General features: G+C 41.4%; 1 protein-coding gene and 2 non-coding genes across 3 annotated transcripts in view; all 3 read left to right on the forward strand.

The window, feature by feature from the left end:
* Positions 1–4425: 4425 nt before the first annotated feature.
* The window catches only part of WDR43 (WD repeat domain 43), a 35071-nt gene continuing 16561 nt past the window's right edge, over positions 4426–22935 (forward strand). The window contains exons 1-6 of the mRNA XM_084828602.1: positions 4426–4753; positions 10354–10488; positions 12856–12974; positions 17349–17469; positions 22220–22359; positions 22673–22775. Of these exons, the coding sequence (XP_084684728.1) occupies positions 4454–4753; positions 10354–10488; positions 12856–12974; positions 17349–17469; positions 22220–22359; positions 22673–22775 (918 nt within the window). The 5' untranslated portion in view covers positions 4426–4453. The remainder of the gene's footprint in view (positions 4754–10353; positions 10489–12855; positions 12975–17348; positions 17470–22219; positions 22360–22672; positions 22776–22935) is intronic.
* Positions 14497–14574, forward strand: LOC146359990 (small nucleolar RNA SNORD53/SNORD92). The gene has a single exon (XR_014787060.1). It is a non-coding gene; the product is annotated as a small nucleolar RNA SNORD53/SNORD92 (small nucleolar RNA).
* Positions 17596–17679, forward strand: LOC146359991 (small nucleolar RNA SNORD53/SNORD92). The gene has a single exon (XR_014787061.1). It is a non-coding gene; the product is annotated as a small nucleolar RNA SNORD53/SNORD92 (small nucleolar RNA).

Consider the following 22935-nt stretch of genomic DNA (forward strand, 5'->3'; position numbering starts at 1 on the left):
AGCGGGTGTCAGAGTATACCCATTTACTGGGATTAAGCCCCATTGAAATCAATGAGATTTACTTCTGAGATGTATAGGATTATGCTGTCTAAATAATGATCTCAATACACATCTTAACTGCCCAGAGAGCTCCGGCTATTGGGTGGTATACAAATGAAATGAATGAATGAATGAATAAATAAATAGCTAGCTAGCTAATGCATGGTAGAATTATTGTACGTTAGTAATGGCTGCTTGGCTGGAAACAACATCAGTAGAGCTGCAACCTGAGTAAGGTAATCCTCACCAATGAAATGTAAAAGTGTTAATTGATTAATCAACTAAGACTGCAAACCTATGCACACTTACTTGGGAGTAAGCTCTGCTGAACAAGTGGGACTTACTTCTGAGTACACATGTATAGAATTGCAGTGTAAGTCTGCATCAGCAACAATATTTCTGAAGGGGGGGGAAGCACCTTGCACAATCTTAGATGAAAGAAATATGTATGAAAGAAGGAGGTGGTGTTGGTCTCTTCTAAGATTAATAAACAATATGTAGGTGTTGCGATGTGCATGATACATCACTCCAACCCGAATAAATAACAAGCACTTATGTATAATGTTAAAAGACTTTTTTTAATAAACATATTTTCAGGATAAAACACCAGCTTCAGTCACAAGTGAGAGTATGCTATAGACAGTACCACTCATAAACTGAGCCACAACCAATCAGGAACAGAGCAGAAACAAGCTTCAAGAGGGGAATAATTAACAATCAGCACCTGTATTACACAACCCATCAAGCTGCATTAATAAACATTCTGAAATTATGAGATGCCTCCCACAGTTCTGCATTAAAATCCTTAACACTTAAAAAAAAATCTGCAGTCTGAGTAGTCATGGGCAGGATGACAGTCAACTGCTTATGCAACAGAAAGATTCACTGGAGCTCCGCAAGCGCTATTTGAGTTTGTGGAATGACACTGTTGGATACTGCCCATAATTCCCTTTTGGTGAGAACATGCAATGGATGTACCTCTCGTTTCCCTACCTGAGGTGATACAGAAGTGGAAGTCACATGATACATTGTAGAAGAGGGGAGTAATTTTCAAATTTACCCAGGTAAACAGTGATATTCAGCTGTAGATTAAATCAAGAGACATGGAGAATATACTTTTGAGAAGGGAAAAATGGGTATATAAAATTAAATACAACATTGCTTAGAAAAAGTAGATTACAGTAGATTAGCAACTGCTGTGTGATACTGTGGGGCATGGGAAGGCAAATTAACTAAAATGTTATATGAAAGACATAGACGATAGCAGGGCAGATGAGGCCTGGAAACCATGAAGAAACTTCCTAACGTTAAGAACAAATACAACTGGATAATCAAGTAAGTATAAGGAAGTACTGGAGTTTGCTTTAAACTGGCAGTTTGAGAGTCTTTGGGGAAGGCGGGGGACAAACTAGCAGAAATACTTATTTCCTTTTTGCTTTTTAGGATCTTGATTTGGAGATTCCCCCTGCCCCAACGTGGCCTGTGGGAGAGATTTATAGGGAATAGTGCAGTGATGTTGCCTATAACAAGATTTAGCAAGTTAATGAGACTTCCTTCTAAATAAGCATGTTTAGGATCAGGGTTTTGGATGGTAAATAACATCCTTGTAAAGAAAACTTTGTAAGGCTACAATCCTATACTGACTTTCCTGAGAGTAGGCACCATTGACCTCAATGGGTCATGTCTGAGTAGATATATAGGATTGCACTATAAGTATGGATACAATGGGTTGAAGCCAAACTTAAGTCATACTTAGAGTAGACCCAATAAAATCAATGGAACTTTAGTCATGACTAACATGGGTCCCATTTATTTCAGTGAGTCCACTCTAAGTATGATTAAGTCTAGATCCAACCTAATATGCTTCTCTCAAATTTAAACATATTACAGGATGGAGGCAAATTATATTAATATCAGTGGAATTCCCATCCATGCAGGTATGTTTTAGGATGATATGAGAGAGATTAATTTGAAAACCTGATTTTAAAGTTATCCTAGTTTCAAACAACCCGGTCAAATATTTGATTGGCATCACCATCCAAAACAAGATTGCTGGAGAAGTGAGGATGGTTAGAATTTGGAGCACAGCACCTCTTTCTTCCATGGGGTTTTCTTGGCAGGAATACTGTCTCCTGAGAAACCTGTACAAGGGTCAAGAAGCAACAGTAAGAACCAGACATGGAACAACCAAGTGGTTCAAAATTGGGAAAGGGGTATGACAAGGCTACATATTGTCACCCTGCTTATTTAACTTATATGCAGAGTACATCATGAGAAATGCCGGGTTGGATGAATCAGAGGTCGGAATTAAGATTGCCGGGAGAATTATCAACAACCTCCGATATGCAGACGATACCACCCTAATGGCAGAAAGCGAAGAGGATCTCAAGAGCCTCTTGTTGAGGGTGAAAGAGGAGAGTGCAAAAGCTGGTTTGAAACTCAACATTAAAAAAACGAAGACCATGGCATCTGGCCCCATCACTTCCTGGCATATAGAAGGGGAAGAAATGGAAGCTGTGACAGATTTTATTTTCTTGGGCTCCAAGATCACCGCAGACGGTGACTGTAGCCATGAAATTAAAAGACGCTTGCTCCTTGGGAGGAAAGCTATGGCAAACCTAGACAGCATAGTAAGAAGCAGAGACATCACCTTGCCGACAAAGGTCCGTATAATCAAAGCTATGGTTTTCCCAGTAGTAATGTATGGCTGTGAGAGCTGGACTATAAGGAAGGCTGAGCGCCGAAGAATTGATGCTTTCGAACTGTGGTGCTGGAGAAGACTCTTATGAGTCCCTTGGACTGCAAGGAGGTCAGATCAGTCAATCCTAAAGGAAATCAACCCTGAGTGCTCATTGGAAGGACAGATCCTGAAGCTGAAGCTCAAATATTTTGGCCACCTAATGCGAAGAGAAAACTCTGGAAAAGACCCTGATGCTGAGAAAGACTGAAGGCAAAAGGAGAAGGGGACGGCAGAGGATGAGATGGCTAGATAGCATCACCGATGCAATGAATATGAACTTGAGCACACTCCGGGAGAGAGCGCAGGACAGGAAGGCCTGGCGTGCTATGGTCCACGGGGTCACGAAGAGTCAGACACGACTGAACAACAAAAAACCTCTTTCTTAGTGTTTGAGGTGTAACTCTGTTTTAAGCCTCAGTGGGCAAAGAAATGTCAAAATGGACAAATTTGTAATAGACATTTTGATATTGCTGCAGCATTGTGCAAAATTGCAGATGTGTTTCAGGGTGATATACGTATGCAAGCATCCCAGTTTCTCCATCATATGCTTTTGGAAAGAGAGACATCGCAACCTGTCAGGTACCCCCATGCGGGATGGGGGTTACCTGGAGTTGTAGTCCAACACATCTGGTGGGTGCCAGCTTGGGGGAGGATGATTTAGACCCCTGGAATGTATTTCCAGTTCCAGGCTCAGTTCAAAGCACAGGGCTGCGGTGTAGTATTTAGAATGTTGGATATGTACTGGACTATGCAGCTCACAAGGTGGCCTTGAGCCAGGCACTCTGTTTCAGCCTAAACTACCCAACAGGGCTGTTGTGAGGACAAAGTGTGGGGGATAACTATGTACCATTACCTCCTTAGAAGATGGGATATGAGGAACAAATTATAATGCAATTAACAGCACAATCCTATACATGTCTACTCAGAAGTAAGTCCCACTGAATTCGTTGGGGTTTATTTCCTGGTAAGTGGGCATAAAATCGCAGTCTAAATTACAAGTCTATGATAATCCAATGGAAAGACAGTCCCACTGGCATCCAATAGAGTTTGTTCATTTTGCTGTGTGTGTTTTCGCGTGTTCTATATTGCTCGTGCAGCTTTAAATTAATTGCTGTTCTGATTGGCATTATTCTTAACTGTTTTATTAATGTGGTTCCGAAATGCTTTCAGAGACATGGCTGAGTAGAGGTTGACAAATATTATGAACAAACTGTACTCGGAAGTAAGTCCCCGCTGAGTCAAACGGGGCCTTCTCCCAAGGAAGCGTGCCTTACGCCGCTCCGATCCGAGGCGGGTTTACTTGGAAGCAGGTCCCACAGATGCCACAGTCTTTGCAGCCCGAGGCTGCCACAGCCTTAACTCGCACTGGTTCTGGGGCAAGCCCCACTGAACTCAGCCGGGGCTTGACTTCCCCGTCGACAAGCCTAGGAACACCCGGCGGCGCCCTGACAGGAACTCGTAGGCCGCGGCGGCTCTCGCTTCGGCTGACTGACTGAGAGAGGCCCTCAGGCGGCGGACAAGGCCTGCAGGCCCGTCGCAGACGGAACCCGTCAGGCCCGCCGCGTGGGACGGGCTGAGGCGAGCGCGCCTGCGCGAGAGGCCGAACACGTGGCTGCCGTGCGGCCGCCCGCTTGCCTGCTGGGAGCAGAGAGGGACGGGCCTGGAGCGAGCGCCATGGCGGCGGCGGCTGGAGCGGGCGCCTCGGCGGGCGACACGACGTGCGGCGGCGGCGGCGGCGAGCAGGCGGCGGCCTTCGAGCCCCCCGTCTTCGTGTCAGGGACGCCGTGCGCCTTTTCCCCTCAGGAGCGGCGCCTGCTGGCGCTCTCCGGGCCGGACGGGCGGCTCCGCGTGTGGGAGACGGCCAGCAGCCGCCTGCACCACGAGTACGTGCCCTCTGCCCACCTCAGCGCCGCCTGTACCTGCCTGGCCTGGGCGCCGCCGGGCCCCGGAGGAGGCCGCCGGTCTCCCAGCAAGGTATTCCCGGGGTAGGGGGGCGGGCCCCGCTGCGGCGGCCGGGAGGATCTGCGGGGCCTGGGCCTCCGTTTCCCGTGCCGTGTGTGCCCCCCCCCCACGTATGAGGGGGCCCTGTCACTCCACAAGGGTGGGGGAGGGAGAGAAAGCCAGGCGAGATCGCCTCCTACCTGGCTGAAGTAACCGCAACCCGTACTTGCCTTTTTCCTTCTCACGTGTAACGGGGCCCTAGCGCTAAAGAGGACCCAGCCTGGCCGCCTCTCGGCCGCCGCGCTCTTTTGGGGGCTCCGGGGGGGGTCGTGGAAGTGAGGGGTGGATCTGCTCCCCCCGGCGCAGCCTGTCCCTCCCAGCCCCGACCTCCGCCAGAGTTCCCTTGGGCCGCAGCTGCAGCACATGTGTGCGCCACTCTGGCTCCGCCCCGCGCCTGTCGCATGGTGGCTGGGGAAAAGAAGAATTGCCCCGTGGGCTTCATTTGTATCAGCGGGGCAAAAGCTGCACGCCCTCGCTCCCTGACCGGGAGGCCTAGGCTCCATCTACAAAGGCCCTTTGGGGCCCTGTTTCTCCCCACCCCAGGACTCCCTATAAAACTGCAAGTTAGGAACAGAGAAAGCTGTCTTATACCGAATCAGGTCATTGGTGCATCTAGCCCAGTGTTTCCAAGCATGTGCTCTGGCACTCACCTATGGTCGGTCCCAGTTCTCCTTAAGTTCAGTCCTCGCATTTGTTCATGATGTTAGGGGCTGAGCCGTGGAAGATGGCAGGTAGAGGGGTGTGTGTGTGTGTGTGTGTGTGTGTATACACACACACACAGCCAGTTCCCAATGCTGTATCTAACTGTAGTGTGACCAAGAAATACCCCCTTCCTTCCGTGCATGCACACAATGAAGATGTGTAAGGAGTGGGCTGTATTCTTAATGACAGGTGTCTCTAAGGCAAGGGTGAGAACCTCAGGCCTGGGATCCCAATCCAGCCCTCTGGGAGTTCCCCAAATGGCCCTGCCCCCTTTCCTCAACCACCAATTGTTTAGTGATTTCCCAGCTTTTGTATAGTGTCCCCCCCCCCCCAAAAGGTTGAAATGCCACTCCTAGGGCTTAGTGATTGGCAGCATGAGCTTTAAACTAAATATGCTGGCAATTTTGGCCCCACTCCTTTGCCTTTCGCTCCACTCACCTCTGGAATGCACCCCCCTTCTCTGACATGGGATTAAGCCCTCAGGCTGAAAGAAGTTCTGCACTGCTGCTCTAAGGGTGCATGGAGCAGTTTGGGTTCCCATCCCAATTGTGTCCCTCAGTGCACCCCTTTAGTTCCTCCATTAGAAGTGGATGGACTTGGGCGCAAACCCTGCATGCCATCCTTGCCTTGATGGCTTAGTTTTATTTACCAGGGCATGTATACAAAATATAGCTTCAACCATTACCTCAGTTGTGTTCTTGAGGTTTCTTTTATTTTTATCCCTCTATAAAGTGAGTGGGGCTGGGAAAAGGATTCAAACTCTGCATCCTTCCCCATCCTATCAAGGTCTTTAGGTAGCGAAGCAATGAATTTATTAAATTTATTATTTATTAAAATAATGTTTATCTGTATCACTTCTGATATTCAAGCAGTAATAAAGAGTGTCATTTCCTCACCCCTCTTAGCAACCACAACTACTCCCTTAGATATTTAGGATTAGCAGAAAAGGATTCAAGGTTAGGAGGTCTGACTTTCAGCTAGTCTTGTGTCCTTGTATATCTCATTTTTATTAGAGAGAGAGAGAATGGGAAATTGCAAAGAAAAATATTTGTCCACAGAGCAAGGTTGGAGGAGTATTGCAGGCCGATTGAGGCTGCAATCCTGTTTGTGCTAGCTTTGGGAGTAAGTGTTCTTAAATTCTGGTACTTTTGAGTAAAGATGTATGGGCCTAGGCTGTTAATATTAAGGGAGTCTTGCTCAATTATTAAGGGAGAGAAAAGTGGGTAAATGAAGATGAACTTTTTACTTAGTGGACATACACAGTGCTGAGTGTATAGATTGTGCACTGCAACCTGCAAGTACTGTGATCATGTTGCCTTTCCAGCTCCAAGGTAATCACAAATCTGACCTCTAGGTATAGGGGTCTTCCTGCTCCCTCTTTGTGTCTGCTGTATGGTGGGCGTAAGACTTAAATAGCCTTTGCTTCCTAAGGCTGTAGCCCTGTGGTTTGCTGCAACAGGTCTACTCAGGGGCATAGAAGGTAAATAATGATACTTTACAGCACGTGTTTTACTTGTCTACTCAAATGTAAGTCCTGTTGATTTAAACGAGACTTGCTCCCAGGTAAGAGTGTATGGGATTGCAGCCTTATTGTCCTAATTTACTATTTTATTTATAGCCTGCCATTTCCATAGGTTCAAGAAGGATTAAGATGATTTCACCACATTTCATCTGTTAATTGCTCACTATTAAATGTGACCGCAATTCTTGTACTAATTCTTTGTACTAATTTTGATATGTAAACAGATAAACCGAGGTAGCCATCTCTTATGTGACCACAGTTGCCCTGCACTTATGAGAATTTGCTTTTTTCTTGGTTCTCTAAGCACTCAGTGCTACTGAAATAAGATTGCTAGCCATGAGGCAAGTGAGTATGGTTGAATTTTGCAGTGAGGAATATTAGTGTACAGTTTTTCCTAAAGTCACATCATGGATCATTTTTGGATACAGATAAACAATTTAATCAACTTTGTTTCAGCTGAGACATTTGTTTGTCACTTGTCTACGAAATGTTGCAGAACTGAAATACCTTTTATTCTAAAAATGAATAAACCACTTGAACACGTTCACATGTATAGGCACATCTGTATTTTTAAAAAATCTTGCTTGGAAGAATTCTCATGCTAAAACATTTTTATGCATGTATAGCTCAACTATACCGTGTTTGTTTATTTATTTATTAGTAATACTTCTATACTGCTTAATATAATAAAATCTCTAAGCAGTTAGATCAACACGCAGTCCACAACACCTTTTCAATGTATTAAAAAAGACTTCAAACATTTTTGGGAGGTGAGAGTTGCTACCAAGACTGGGAATGTTGTAAATTAGTATGGAACTGAAAGTAGCATTCATCACAAGCTGGATAGTCTGCGTTTAATTCCAGAGTATTTTATTTTTCCAGTTCATATCCAATTTGATCAGGGTTTGATCCCCCACGGCCTCTACTGAAATCTGAAGCCAGTAAAATATGTTGTAGAAGACTTTGGTGGTCTGCAGAGAGGACCAGGGTTTAAAATTTTGGTAACGTTTTCATACTAAAAGCAGGTAGCTTTACAGCTCTAACTAAACATGTTGGCTTTAAAGTCAGTCCTATTTTCAGTGTGATTTACTTATGACCTAAGCATACTTAGGATTAAAACCCCAAATGCTTATTAAATTTGTTGAAAACTCTTCTGAGATGGAAAAAATATGAGTTTATGAATGAAAAGACATATACACCCTGTTTGGACATCTGGCGGCAAATCGTGGGAATAAGTAACGGGTTAACTTGGGATCGTTTAACCCACTAACAACCCAAAGTGCCCCTGTTCGGACATTGAGGAAATAACCCTCAAATGGGTTGTTAATGGAAACAGAAAGTGGCTCAGGCATGGCACGTGTCCCCACAACTCATGGGTTACTTAACCCATGATTTGCCTCCAGATGCCGTCGTTACATCTGAACAGGTTCATGGTGGAAAGCACACCACAGTTTGCTGTGGTGTCTGAATCAGGCAAATGATAGCTTATGCAAATCATAGCTTGTCTCCAAACCAGAAGTGGAAACCTGTTTCAAACCATGGCTTCCAATTTTGGTTTGGAGGGAAACTACAAAGGGTGTATCCAATGTTAGTCTGACTTACGACCCAATCATTTCATTGGGTCTACTCCTCTAACATTAGATACGACTAAAAATTAGGGAGGAAATTGGAGCAGGGGAATGGAACATACTTCACAAACCTGAAGTGTGTTCAAGACAGCTAAATCGTGGTTTGGGTGTTATGTCTGAAGCAGGCCAGTGTGATTGTAGACCTTAATTTATAAAGAAGACTTTAAATGATATTTGGGGTGTGCCTTTTTTTGGTTGAAATGTCTGTGTGTTCTGAGTTTCTAAACTGACATAGAGTTTGTAAAAATGAACTTCGTAGTTCTCTTTCCTACTGTGGATGCTAGAAACCAATGTTTGCTTGTAGCACATGTCAATTTTAATTCTGAATGAAAGTACAACGTTAAAATGATATGAGATTAAGAAGCTGGACTTCATTCTAGTAGTTCAGATACCACAAACTTGCTGAGTTTATAGGAGCAAAATCTAATACCCCCTTTGTATGATGCTTTTAGTTCAGAGTCTAGTCCATCTTCTTGTAGCCAACTAGCTATGCTTCATCTCCTACATGCATCTAAAACTTATTCAGTAGTGTGATTTGTTGGGAGGGTGAAAGCCTTGAGACTATAGTTGCCAAACTTAATAAGGAGACATTGGGATGAGATGAGGGAGAGAACAAAATGGCACAGAAACAGCAAAAATAGAGACTGAAAGAAGAAGGTTTGGGAGTGGGGAGTCCTGTGAGATGAGAGAAGAAGAGAGAGCTATTAGAGATTGTGGTACAGTGAGGAGAGTGCACTGCGTGGTATAGCAAGACCTGTAAGATGAGCATAGCTGAGAGATGCGGGGTATAGACATCTGTGAGATGGGGAAAATGAGAAAAGGGGGTTAGCAATGGGTGTGCAGCGAGACCTGTGGTGAGAGAGAAATATTTGAATTCTAAACAATTAGAAATTGAATAGTAGGGCTGCAGAGACCTGTCAGTAGGGAAACAAAAGGAAGTGGTAATAGGGAGGGGTGGTAATGCAGACAGATGGAGGAGACTGCTGACATGTTACAGAGGGGGGGAAAGATGTACCAGAGAAATTAGTAGAGAGGTTCAGAGAGCTTTTACAGGGAGAAGATAGGGTCCTCTTGGGTGCAGAGAAACAAAAGGAAGTTAAACAAAAACTGGTTAAAAATAACTAAAGTTTTAGCAGAAATGTTTGTCCGCTTAGGCAAGACATCCCTCCTGGGTTAGTAAAAATATAACTAGGTTTGAGTGATGCTCTGGTCTTACTAGTAAGGTGGCAGATATGAACTACATTGTCAATTCATATTGACTGTTCTTGTAGCATTAGGTGAATTACACAATTTTTGTCTTGCATGGACTTTTTCAACTGTAAAATGGAGATGGCGTCCTCCTCCTTAAGTGACTGGGATAATTTGCTGAATAATGTCATTCTTCCTCAAAAAATTAGAAGACAAAAATAAGAGCAAAATGTTGATGTTTTTGAACTTGCACTTTGAAAATGGAAGTTCTTTATATTATATGGACCTTACTGAAATAAAGACAGCTACTAGAAATGAGTTTGGGCTGTCTCTTTTGAACGGGAAAAAGTGCTAAATCAGCAGGTTGGTTTTATTCTGTATTTCCTTTAAAATATGCAAAGAAATGAAGAACGTTCTGAATTCATACCCATTAAGGTGTGAATAAGCTTTTTTGAATCATTCCTGTAAACCTCTAATTGAATATAACGAATCAGACAATTTCTCTCCTCTCATTTCATGGAACCTCTTTACAGGAAGGCCCTCAGAGAAAGAAGAGGAAATCTGAAGCTGTTGAAGCAGGTGAACAGTTAGATCTTTTGGCTATTGGTACTGCAGTTGGCAGCATTTTATTATACAGCACAATAAAAGGAGAATTACAGAGCAAACTAGTAAGTATTATTTGCACAAATATTTTTCTATTACTAAGATAAATTGTCCTTTTTCTTAACATTGTTCTTTTTAGACTACCTTGATTATACTTCAGGTAGAATAGTCAGAAATAGATTTCATAATATCTGCAGTCTTTATATTTACAAAAGCAGTCTTTATATTATATACAGCATATAAAATTAAGAGTGCCTTTGTTCATACAAAGGCTGCCTAGTTTATCTCTACTTTCCACCAACCAGGGAACCTGTCTGGTTCACCTAGGATGGAGGCAGTTCTGAATTAACAGCTAGATTTTATATTGTCAAAAATGAAGGGTCAACAATTGTCTGCCACCTTTTTACACCTGGTGGGCTTGGGGCACTAAAATGTATCACATCACCTGATAGAGCCCAATTTTACTGTGTTCAAACCCACCTCCACCATATCATCTTAACACTCTGACTATGCAGACACCATGACTTCAGCATCAGGTCATGACGGTTTTTTTTTCACCTAATCCCCACCACCATCCTGCTTTCTGTACCATTTGCCTGATGAAGAGATCTGGAGATCTTGAACACTTGCACATGTTTTGTGACCTTGAGTTGCCCTGATAAAGATATTACACTAATATGGATTTTGGAATTTTTCTTATGGCCAGCACAGCTACCTTTGCTTTCTTTTTGAATGCTTGTGTTCCTAATGAAAGATAACATAATAAAGTTACCATCCACATTTCATACAACTTTAAAAATTAATATATTCTTATATTTATTTTAGTTAAACTTGCAGCTTGTTCATTCCTCCAGGTTCAGGGAGGATTGCAATATCTTGAAACAAAATATGTCTAACAAATTAATACCCTAGGCATAGAATAAATGTTCAAAATAAAAGGATGAAAATCATACTAATAATTGCCCTCATAATGATAAATATGTTGTCATGGATTTTATAAATAAGAATTGTGTCTTTCAAATTTATGGTACCTCAAAGGTGTTAATCAGTGCAGTCAATTCTTCAGAAGTATTCTCATTTAGGTTTTGAGGGAAAACGAATGTTCTTTCCTGGTCTTGTGGCTGAAAGGATAGAAAATTATATCTGCCTTGGGGCCTGTGATTTTTAACACATACAGGGGTGATCAGGAAAACATACTCTCAGGAATGTTTAGATGTACAAATAACTGGGGAAAAGTTCAAGGTATGTCAGAAGCAGGTTGAGACGCCAGAAGGGTCTCATGACACGCAAGTGGACAAACTGCGCTTCCTTGATATTCTGGACGTATGGCCAGATATATGGGAAAGGAGTCCGTGGTCTGCCTCACCTATTTCCACTGGGCTACAGTTATCAAAAGGCAAACAAATTTGGAATACAATAAGTGTTATACAATTAAGCAAATCCATGTCATGTTACCCCTTCTTAAAATACTGCTGGGAGAACTTGAAGAATTAAAGAGCAAGAGAGAAAGGAATTATGAAAGATATTTAACATGAGAAAGTAGAAGGAAAATAGTTTGGAGGTGCTTCGAAGAATGGATAGCTCAGACAATATTAATAGGGTGCAGTGGTTTACCTTTTGTGTAATAAAGGATTTGCATGGCACCTTGCTGAAAGAGGAAAGTAGAATATGAAAGTAAATAATTTCAACAAACTACATAACACACAATATAAGGGTGCACTCCTATGCATGTTTAGTCAGGGAAAGGTTCTACAACTCCCAGCATTCCTCAGCCAGTCATGCTGGCTGGGGGGATGATGAGAGTTGTAGGACTTTTTTCTCTCTAAACATGCATAGGATTGCATCCTAAATGGCTATTAAGAGCCAAAGTACAAATGACAGCTGTAGACCCATGTCTTTAAATATGAATCTGCACCAATTGTATAGAAAGTTGGGATGAGGGTCTGCTTTGCACGGAGGTGAGGAGTGCTGAACTCCTGTCCTGCCCATGCTTACCTCTCCAGTTTGTCACAGCTTTTCTCCTCAGCTGATACCCAGTGTGTGCTCTACATGGAGAGAAGGGTTGTGAAAAGATAACCAGTGGGTGTGGGTAGAGATGGACTTCTCACCCACGTCACCCTTTTGTTTTTAAAAGCATCCTGCCCCCTTCTAAGTGATGGGACAGATCTGTGTTTAAACGCATGTGTTTGCTGCCTCCATGTCCTCTTTGTCCCTCCCTAGGAAGGTCATGTGTTTGCTGCTATTTTGTCCTAAACTTCAAGTTACTTGGAGTGATTGAGAGGGAACTGAGACAGTGTTACTATATACTATTATATATAGTATATATATATACTATATATTCTGTGCACCTTGGGCACAGAAGAGTAATACAGATCAGTCCAAACTTACTAAGCGTGTAATAATGATTGCTAATTTTTTTTCTTTTCCTCTAGAGTGGCCATGACAATAAAATAAACTGTGTACGGTGGCACCAGGACAATGGTTGTTTATATAGCTGTTCAGATGACAAACACATTGTGGAATGGAACACACAGACATGCAAAGTGAAATGGTGAGCCTGGCCTTGTATTTAAGATGGTTGGAATTTCTTTTGCTCCTTTTTTCTTTCCATTTTCATACCACTTTAGCTTAGGTAGAAATTCTATATATTGTCACACATAGCATTCGAATATAAGGTTCCACATGAGCAGGGACTGACAACCATTTTTTACTACTGAAGTAGGTATTGCATGCGTGGTTCAAAATGCTGGAAGCTTAGTAGAAAGGATGCAGTGCTGATTTCCAGTTGAAGGGGTGGGGATGAGGTTAAAGCCTCCCCCCCTCATGTTCCTGATCAAGATTACTGTTTCCCTGCTGCTAATAGCAGCGAGGAAACAGCAGTCTTGAACAGGATTGCTGCAGGGGTAGGCTTTAATATCTCCCAGGAATCCTGATCAACATAATTGGGGTGTGTTTGAAGTTAGAGCCTTTAGCCTAGCCCCTCCCCTAACCGGGGAGAAAGAGAGAGAGAGGGGGAGAGAGAGAGAGTGTGTGTGTGTGTGTGTGTGTATGGGTGTATGTTTGTGTCCTGGCCCCACCCACCACTGCCCCACTTAACACTAGCGCTGCCCACTCATAAGGCCCCTAAGGGGTTCGGTAGGGGCCAGTGCCCCAACTCCAAAATGGTTGTCCACCCCTGCAATAAACCATGGTTAATGGCCCATCAGCAAGCCATGTGCCTCTGCCCTCCCTCCTCCCCTCACATCCACTGGCTTCAGTGCTTATATACTGGCTTTTTAAAAACACTTTCCCATGATACTTGAACTGGGAAAATGGTTTAAGCAATGCTTCCAAACCAGATGTGATCCTCCTTAATTACCAAGTATAGAGAAATTTAGGGGTGTACATCTCTTTGTGAACCAGCCCTTAGCATGCAAAGGGGATGTTTCCTGAACACCTCCTCTTTGCATGCTTCCTCCATTTAAAATGTCCATGTGCTGCTGCTCCAAACTCTGTTGTATTCATATTTGTATCCTCATTCAATGTTGCTGGGTTCAGCATCAGCATTCTTATCTTTAGTTTTAGAAATAAATGTTTCCAAACCATAGAGTAGTTACTGTGATGACACACACTGACACAGTGAGGTATACTTCAAACCAGCAATGGGCAACCAGCACCTTGAGGGGCCGCATGTGGCCATCAAAGCTATTTATCTAGTTCTTGGTCATCCTACCAAACTTTAAATTAAGGGCATAATAAAACATTTGCCCATAGTTTCTCTTATAAGGAATATAAAAGTATTTTAATGTGGGTAGAGAGTGAGTCGACACCTTACGTTTAGTCCTCTGAGATTTCTGCATGTAAGACCCAGCCACAATGCCGTGTGTGTGCTCCATAACTTGAAGGCTGTAGTGGTAGATGGAGTTCACTTGTTTATAGCCACAAGTACCCTTCCAGCTGCTGGACCTCATACAAGGAATGAATGTGACCATCCCTACACTAAGTCAATGTGCCCTTTGCATTTTTTTTTTTTTTACCATTCTATAGTGTTGAAAGGAAAGCATAACTGTCTAGTATTTGTTAAGAAAAATGCAGTGCTGTGATGATATCCACTTGGTTTCGCTCACTTCTGATATGTGGTGAGGACAATTTGCTCTTGGCTGTCTGAGCAATTTTAATGTGCCTCATAGGAGTTGGAGGTTACCAGTAGCATAATCTTTGAGTAGAATAATTTGCAAATTAAACAACATTTTGCCTCTGTCATTCTAAAAGGAGAGGTAGTAGGATAGAATAGCTTTTAAAGATAGGGGTGGTGGGGGATACAGGCTAAACAGTGTGATCTGTGCAGTTCCACTCAGAAGATCTATCTATCCTGTATGTGTGTGTATTCATGTACACATCCTAAAGCGTTTTACATAAAAGAACAAAACATCGTCACATAACAAAAGTTGCCTCCCCACTTCCTTCTGGCAAGAACAAAGTCTGGATCCAGCCCATTGCATTTTGTATTATACTAACTTTATTAAGTAAAAAAAGAAGAAAGAATCATTAACTGGAACTTGTGATTACTCTTTATTAATGAGGATTAACTAGTAATAGTAAAGTAGATGTAGTTGGATCCGCCATATCAGTTAATCATCATAATAGAGATGCATATCCTTACTATGTAAGTTACAGTTTTAGTAACCATGGTACACTTTGGTACCACTTAAAATGGAATGACGTGTCCATTCTCACCCTGTTGGATGAAACAGGGTAGTGTTTTTTTTAAGTATACTCTGTTTACAACTTAATCCCTTCTCCGTGAGCCCCTGCCAAAGAAAGTGAGGCAGGTGGCTACTAGGAGGAGGGCTTTTTCTGCTGTGGCACCCTGGCTCTGGAATGAGCTCCCTAGTGAGGTTCGCCTGGCACCTACATTGTATTCCTTTCGGCACCAGGTGAAGACGTTTTTATTTTCCCAGGCATTTTAGCATTTTAGCTTTCTAAATTTTTAGCTTCCCTGTTTTAAATCTGTATTTTAAACTCCTGCACTGCTGCTAGGTTTTATTGTGGTTGTATTGTTATATTGTGGTTTTAATGTTCTATATATTTTAAATTGTTTTATTGTGTGTTGTTTGGTTTTAATTTTTGTGAACTGCCCAGAGAGCTTCGGCTATTGGGCGGTATAGAAATGAAATGAATGAATGAATAAATAAATAAATCCCTGAAAAAATAATTTGCAGATTATAACTTCTAGTCTAAGTGCACATACTAGAATGGGAGAAAATCTTAAGAGAACCTTCTGATAGGAATGGTAAAACCTTGTGCTTTTTATCCTTATCTTGATGTAACAATTCATCTTGTTATGGGATGTTAACTTATACATGGGACTTGTTTCCCAGGAAATCTGTTTAGGGTTTTAGTCAGAGATCTATTCCTACATTGGTGGCTGTTGTGTGGATTAGGTTGCTTTGCAGCTTCAGGGATTTCTCTGTATATAGCATTCCCTGAGTTATTGGTTATATGCTGGCAGTTTCAACACAGAGGAAGTTAAATAAAACCATAAGTATAGGGGAGATGGCATTTTCAGATGCCTATAGGAATTTATAGCCATGCAGTCTTGTGATGTAATATTACTGCAGTAGTGAATCTGACTTTATCCATTTCAGTGACAGCTACATTAACTTCCTTACCAGTCGAGAAAAACAGAGCTATATAACAGTTAATCACTTTTGAAAAGATTTCATCTCTACTTTTAAGTCAACTGTTGGCAACATATAGACCACAGTTCTCTTGTAACTTCATGTGTATTTCCTGAATTCAGAAGAATGTCAACACTTCCCTTCAAAGTTTCTTATAGAACAAAATAAAACACAAGGGCTATATATCTGTTGTGGTCATGTCATAAAAGGACAGCTTAATATGTGGTCCTTTTCCTTGGTTGATCTCTTCTGGCTGTTCTGAAGTGGTTGAGCTTTAGCAAGGAATTATTTTTAAGCTCTTTCTAAACCAAGGTATGTGTGATTCACAATATTAAAAGCCCTAGTAGACATTAAAGTGTGAAACCCACCACATGGGCAGGTTGGGCTTGCACAATCCTGATGAGTGTCTTCACAGGGTAAGAAATGGCATCCATCGTATTTTTTCCTAGTTGTCTGTGGTAACTTTTTAAAGTACTGCTGCCGAATAAGGTGAGGTGGGTGGCTGCTAAGAATAGGGACTTTTCAGTGGTGGTGCTGTTGTTGTGGAATGCCTTCCCCAGAGAGGCTCACCTGGGGCCTACATTATGCTCTTTTCAGCACTAGGTGAAGACCTTCTTATTGTCCCAGGCTTTTTAGTCCTTCAGTTTTGAAAATTGTGTTGGTGCATTTTTAGACCCTTGCAATTCTGCTGACTTTTACCCTGGTTTTTATTTTGGTCTTATTCCTTATGATGCATAAAGTTTTATATTATGTTTTACTATCTTACTGACCTGGTTCCCATGTCATGGCAGCAAATTGTGGGTTAATCGTGCCGTGGATAAATGGAGTGCATGAGCCAATTCTGGTTTGAAAAACAACCTGCAAATGCCCCACTTGTACATTGTTGCTCTGGGTTGTTTATGGGTTAACCTAATAACTACTCATAGGTTAACTCTGGGTTGTTTAACCCCAAAATAACCCAGAGTGTCTAGGTTTGCATCTCATGCAACCGTCTCCAAATGCGGCTTGTTTGTAGGTTGTTTTTCAGACTGGAAACGACCTGTGTACTCTGTGCATGCCCAGCAAGTAATAGGTTAATTAACCCACAATGTGCTGCTGTGCTTAGGGAAACAGAAACCAATTCACATCTATTGCCCTTAAAAACAAATGTTTTTTTGCTGTAGAATTCTGTATTTTTAGATGTCCGTAACTGTTATCCCTTCTTCCCATGGTATTCAAAATAAGTCTGTACTAACTCTTTTTCCCATTTGTCTCAAATTTCTCAGCAAATGGAAAGGAGATAACAGCAGTGTGAGCTCACTGTGCATCAGTCCTGATGGAAAGATGCTTCTTTCAGCTGGTCGATCTATCAAATTGTGGGACCTAGAGACCAAGGAAGCCTACAGAGTATGTATTTTGCTTTGAGGCAAGGGGGAACATAGAGAAGATCACCAGCTCCATAATATGAAATGAGCTGTTTCACTTCATCCTGTTAAATCATATAATACAAATGGCCAGAGACTGCTGGAAGGTTTGCTGTGATGATACTCTAAAATGTGGTTTCGACTGGCTGACAGTTGAATGAGGACATGAAATTCCTTGGCTGTGTCTGAGCACTGCCAGCAACCTGTGGCTCACAAAATGTATTCTGAGTTGCAAAACACACGGGCCTCGTTGGCTGGTGTCTGGTGTGTGTTAATGTTGTTTTGAAAATATTACTGGTGTTTGAAACCTATTAAATGAGAAAACGTAATACACAAATTGAATTTTAAAACTTCAGTAGTTTTATACCACTGAAATGGCAGTTTTATGGCATTAAAACATCAGTAGTTCTACTGCATTTCACTCTGGTAATTGGGCATCGCTCTATGAGAAGTAATTTGCAGTTTAGATTAAGCAAAAATGGGGTTGCAAATAAGTAAAACATTATGCAACCTATCTTTTCCTATGTTGGACAGTCTTGGTGGGTTTGACACATCCTTAAAAAGGCATCCTGATTAGTCTAGGTGTGACATACTGATGGGTGTTTGTGGGCTGGAAGATAGTTACAAGTAAAGCATTGGTTTTGGGCGGTTTCTCCCTTTCTGAGTATGTGTACATTGGGTGCTGGCTGGTAAATATCAGACAATTGGATCTATTAACTGATATTCAGTAAATCTGCTCCTCATTAGTGCTATGTTTCCATTTCTTGACCTTAACCACTCCGAGGTACAAGATATCAACATTGTTTTGATAAACATTTTTTGATAAAAACCTTTTTTGTTTTGATAAACCTTAAGCCTTTTAAAAAATAGACTTCAGTAAAAAAAAACAAGTAGCAATGAGTATATAGTACATAAACACAGAAGCAAAGAAAAATCTTACTCATAACATTATTTCTTAGATATTCACAATTCAAATGATAAATATGATAGAAAGAAACTTTGTGCCTCATTTAGCAATCTCAAATCTGAGCAGAGTTATTTGTCTCTCTACTGCTTCATAGTCACAGTCTCTGTAATATCACCTGTGTGAGATTTTTCATTTTTTTCTGCCAAACATGCCTTACAACAACAATGGAGAACCTGTGGCCCTCCCATCAGCCCCGTCCAACATAGCCAATGGTGAAGGATGATGGGAGTTGGTTTCCAGCAAGATCTGCAGGGCCACAGGTTCCCCATTCCAGCCTTACAGGATAGACAAGTCATTTGCATATTTTAATATTAGACAGTTCATTACACTGGTAACCAAACTTGGATGGATCCTAATCTGGTAATGGAAATGAGTGTGTTTGCCATAAGATAAAGAGATCTACTGTGTTCTAGGCATTACCTTTGTGTAGCACTCTTAATACTGAAATCTTGGTTTTTGTCAAACAACTAGCACCTGATTAATTCTTCATGTCAACCCATGTCATATTCTCAATATGCTTTGTGAACTTGCATTCTTCAGCCAGTGAATATTCTACAGGAGGGCATTTGTATCAATCAGCAGTTCTACCTATTCATAGCACAGAGTTACCTGCATTCTCAGCTTGTTCATTGGCTTGAAACTGAGGAACTATGATCATGTTGCTCTATGATCATGTCACTGTTCATAAAACAGCTAATGGAACAGCTGATAACTGCTACCCAGTATCATATTTATCATTACTATTGTCTATGAGTTGAAGGTCTGCATAGATAACCTCAGTGGTTGTAGACCTGCTCTACCTTTACTTATTTTCTAGTTGATTACATTGTGTGTACCTTCTTTATCATGAGCATATAAAATTCTGGCCAGGATATTTCAAATACCTCTAGTGGGAATAACATGGTTGCATTGCCATTGTGATCATTTGGTTTGATTGTGGCTATCCAGCAGTTGTGTATGCATTGACTGTGCTGCATACTAGGATTTAATGTCGAAAGGGTTTAAGCACTTGTGCAGCTTACGTTGTAGTTCTACTTCTTCTCATTAATCTTCAGCAGACCATGATGTAGCTTTCTTTATCATCTGCACCTCATTGTTTTGTAGCCATCTAGCATATTGCATATGTCTTTTGCCAACATCCATCTCTCTCCTGCTGGTGGACAAATCCATGAACATGCTTTTGGTTTTCATAATTGAGAGCCAGTGTGGTGTAGCAGTCAGAGTGTTGGAATGGGACTCAGGAGATCTGCATTCTGTTCCCCACTCAGCCATGAAACTCACTGGGGGACTTTGGGCCAGACATGGACTTTCAGCCTAGCCTACCTCACAGGGTTGTTGTGAGGATAAAATGGAGAGGAGAAGGAGGACCATGTAAGTCCCCTTGGGTTCCTTGCAAGAGAGGAAAAAGGCAGGATATAAATGTAATAATAAATAATATAAAATAATTGTTCCTATGTCCATATCCCTGAGTTTTGATGGTCCACATGTTTTCCTTCCAAAAACCTCTTTAGGAACTTCTGATTCCAGATACTCCATTCTTAAGATAGTACAAGACACTGTGTATAGTTTTAGTAACCCACAGCAAATTACAAGTTAGCATGCCCAGAGCAAATCACTGCCCACAAGCATAGTGACTAGTCGTCTTCATATTCTGCATGTACAAATGCGAGCATAAACCGCCCAGAAAACTTTGGCTATTGGGCTCTATGGAAATGGAAGGAAAGGAAAGGAAAAAAGCAAGCAAGCTAGGCTTGATTAAGCAGCCTCTGTATAGGCATACTGTTTTGTTATTGCTGTCCAGATGAGACCAAGATGCCAGTGTCTTGTGCATGCTCTGTCATACATTTGTTTCATGCATAATTCCCTTAAGTTGTCTGGAAACTTCTTTCTGGCCACCATTGCACCGATATCCCCCCCCCCCCCACCGAAAGGTGCTTTCAAGGGTTCCTCAATCTAAGGAGTGCATGAATGTACTTGCCAACCCTACAGAAGAAATAAGCACATGCATGCCTCTTATCAAATGTGGAAGTATATCTGGATGAGCCTCATCAACAGTTGAATACACAACTGCTGGTCTGCAGCAAATAGTATTAATTTATCTTGATATGTTCATCATTAAATATACTTCAAAAATTGTGCTAAAGTTTATAATATTTTAAAGGATTTTTCAAGACAAATAATGGCGATCAGGGGCATAATGTTTTTGCTTTGCATCTGGAATCAATAACCGTCAAGGAACACTGAAGTAATGATGTTGCGGAGTGGCTGTATTGAATATCTGTTAATAGATCATATTGGCTGAGGGTTATGACCTGGCACTAAGTGGGTTTTGACTCAGCACATCAAAACACATGGATCTAACAAACATACCTACATATTTTCTGGGTATCGTTGTTGTAACATAATACAAATGTGTTAGGTTACCATGCCTGACCTCATGTAGTTGTATAGAGCAGCCGTAACTTTCAGTCACTTTCAAGATCTGTCTGTATGAACCAGGTATGAGCATGGGCAGAGCCTAGAGATCTCCTATGCACTTCCTCTCACCACCTCTTCCTTCTCTGAACTCCAGTCTGCTTTTTCTAGCTAAAAAGTAGTGCAACACAGTGCATTATCAGTTTAATCTGTAGCCAGGATCTCCCTGAATCTACTAGTCATGTGCTACTTTCAACTCAAGTATGAATAGATAGTTCCAGGAGATCCCTTACATGTGAACGCAGTTTTGTGTCTGGTCATGCTCCCCCCCCCCCAAAAAAAAAATCGGTAAGGATCATGGGAAAAACCAAGCTTTGCTTACTGCTCTGTAGTGAGTGTAGTGGAGGCCAGGTGTGATCTTTTGGACAGGAGACTAGTAAGCATTAGTCAGTTCAGGAGCAGAAAACAACAACTGCTACCTTTCCCAAACTTAGTTTCAGTTATTGGATAGTATTTTTTCCATATTTTTAGTTAAAGGAAAACAATACAAGAGTCTTAAGCTATATTCAGTTGTGATGGCTAACTAAAATAGGCATTTTTCCATTTAGTAATACATCTTATTATTTATGTAGATTTGAAGATGTTCTTAACAAATGAGGTTTGATCCTGAATGAGGTATACTGCCCAATTATTGCCCTATCCAGATTTTTCTCAGTTCTGGAGTACATGTATTGGGGTAAAATGATTCTATCATGTGCAGAAATGCAGGACCTGAATGTGTAAGAATGGCAAGAAGTCTGTCTTTGCCCCAGGATGTAGTAACTCATTATTGGGTAAACACATTGCTAGTAGGGTTCCTGCCTGTCTGATGGTTGAACCTGGTGCCTTTTTATATTACTCTCCTTGGAAACTTATGGAATGATTAATAGAGTGAAGAAATATAAAGCAACTTCACCATGTGATAGTGACCTAATATACTGAAATTGATTCTACTTGTTCAAGCTCCCATAACGAGTTACATTCTTCTCTTTTTGGTAGAGAATTTGTTCTCAATTTCCCTCTTCATTTATCTCAAGAACAAGACTTAAACTCCCTACTACAATATAAAAGCTTATTGCTATTGGATTTAAAAGTGGTTCTCTTTAATACTTGCTGCCTTCCATCCTGTTTTTAAATTCATTACTTAGTAAGAAAATTTCATTGATTTTGTTAGAATCTATTTCTAAGCAAATGTGTTAAAATTGGGTTGTAGATGAGGTCTTTTCGCTTACACTTTTTCATTGCAGATTAAGCATTATTGTATTGTGGTATAGGTCTTCCTGACCCATCTCAAATGACATTTCTTCTTTAGCATTTCACAGGTCATGCTACAGCAGTTTCAACGCTTATGTTCATTACAGTACGGCCTCCCAGTGAAAACCAGCCCTTTGATGGAATTACAGGGCTCTATTTCTTATCTGGAGCAATGCATGACCGGTTACTCAGTGTGTGGTATGTGTTTTTTCTAACTGTAACAATCAGTATTGGGTGTCAGCTCCCACTCCGTGATAAAAATAAGGGTTGTGTTTTGCTGGAGTAAATAGGTAAGGTGTAAAATAAGTCTTCTACTCTTTGGCAATTTAATGTAGAAATGAATTTCCACAGTGCTCTATGATTACATTATATCATCATGTAATCCTTTAATTTTTCCATAGTAAGGATTTGTCTTTGTGAAGCTGGAAGTTTTTTCAGAAATTGTTTTTACCTATGTAATAAGTCATCTGTTTTCAGAATTCTGTTTTAAAACATTGTATTGTATCTCAAGGCAGGTGAGATCGGACAGGAAAGAAAAGAGTGCTGTAATGAGTTTCACAGTTATGGATGAACCCATACATATTGACCTGACAGTATCAGAAAGCAAAGAGGAGGTAAGGGATGTAGCTTATGTTCTCAGTATTGATTTTCTGATGCAACTTAATGCCCTTAGTGTGCATACCAAGTTTGGTTGTCTAGGTTGCACAGTCTGAGGGCTGTGGTGCTGACAGACACACATCCTCTTTTAGTACTGTAGATGGTAGTCTTCTGAAC

This window comes from Heloderma suspectum, chromosome 1 (genome assembly GCF_057233095.1).
Source record: "Heloderma suspectum isolate Gila_16-S chromosome 1, 16-S_ref, whole genome shotgun sequence".
Lineage (NCBI taxonomy): Eukaryota > Metazoa > Chordata > Lepidosauria > Squamata > Helodermatidae > Heloderma > Heloderma suspectum.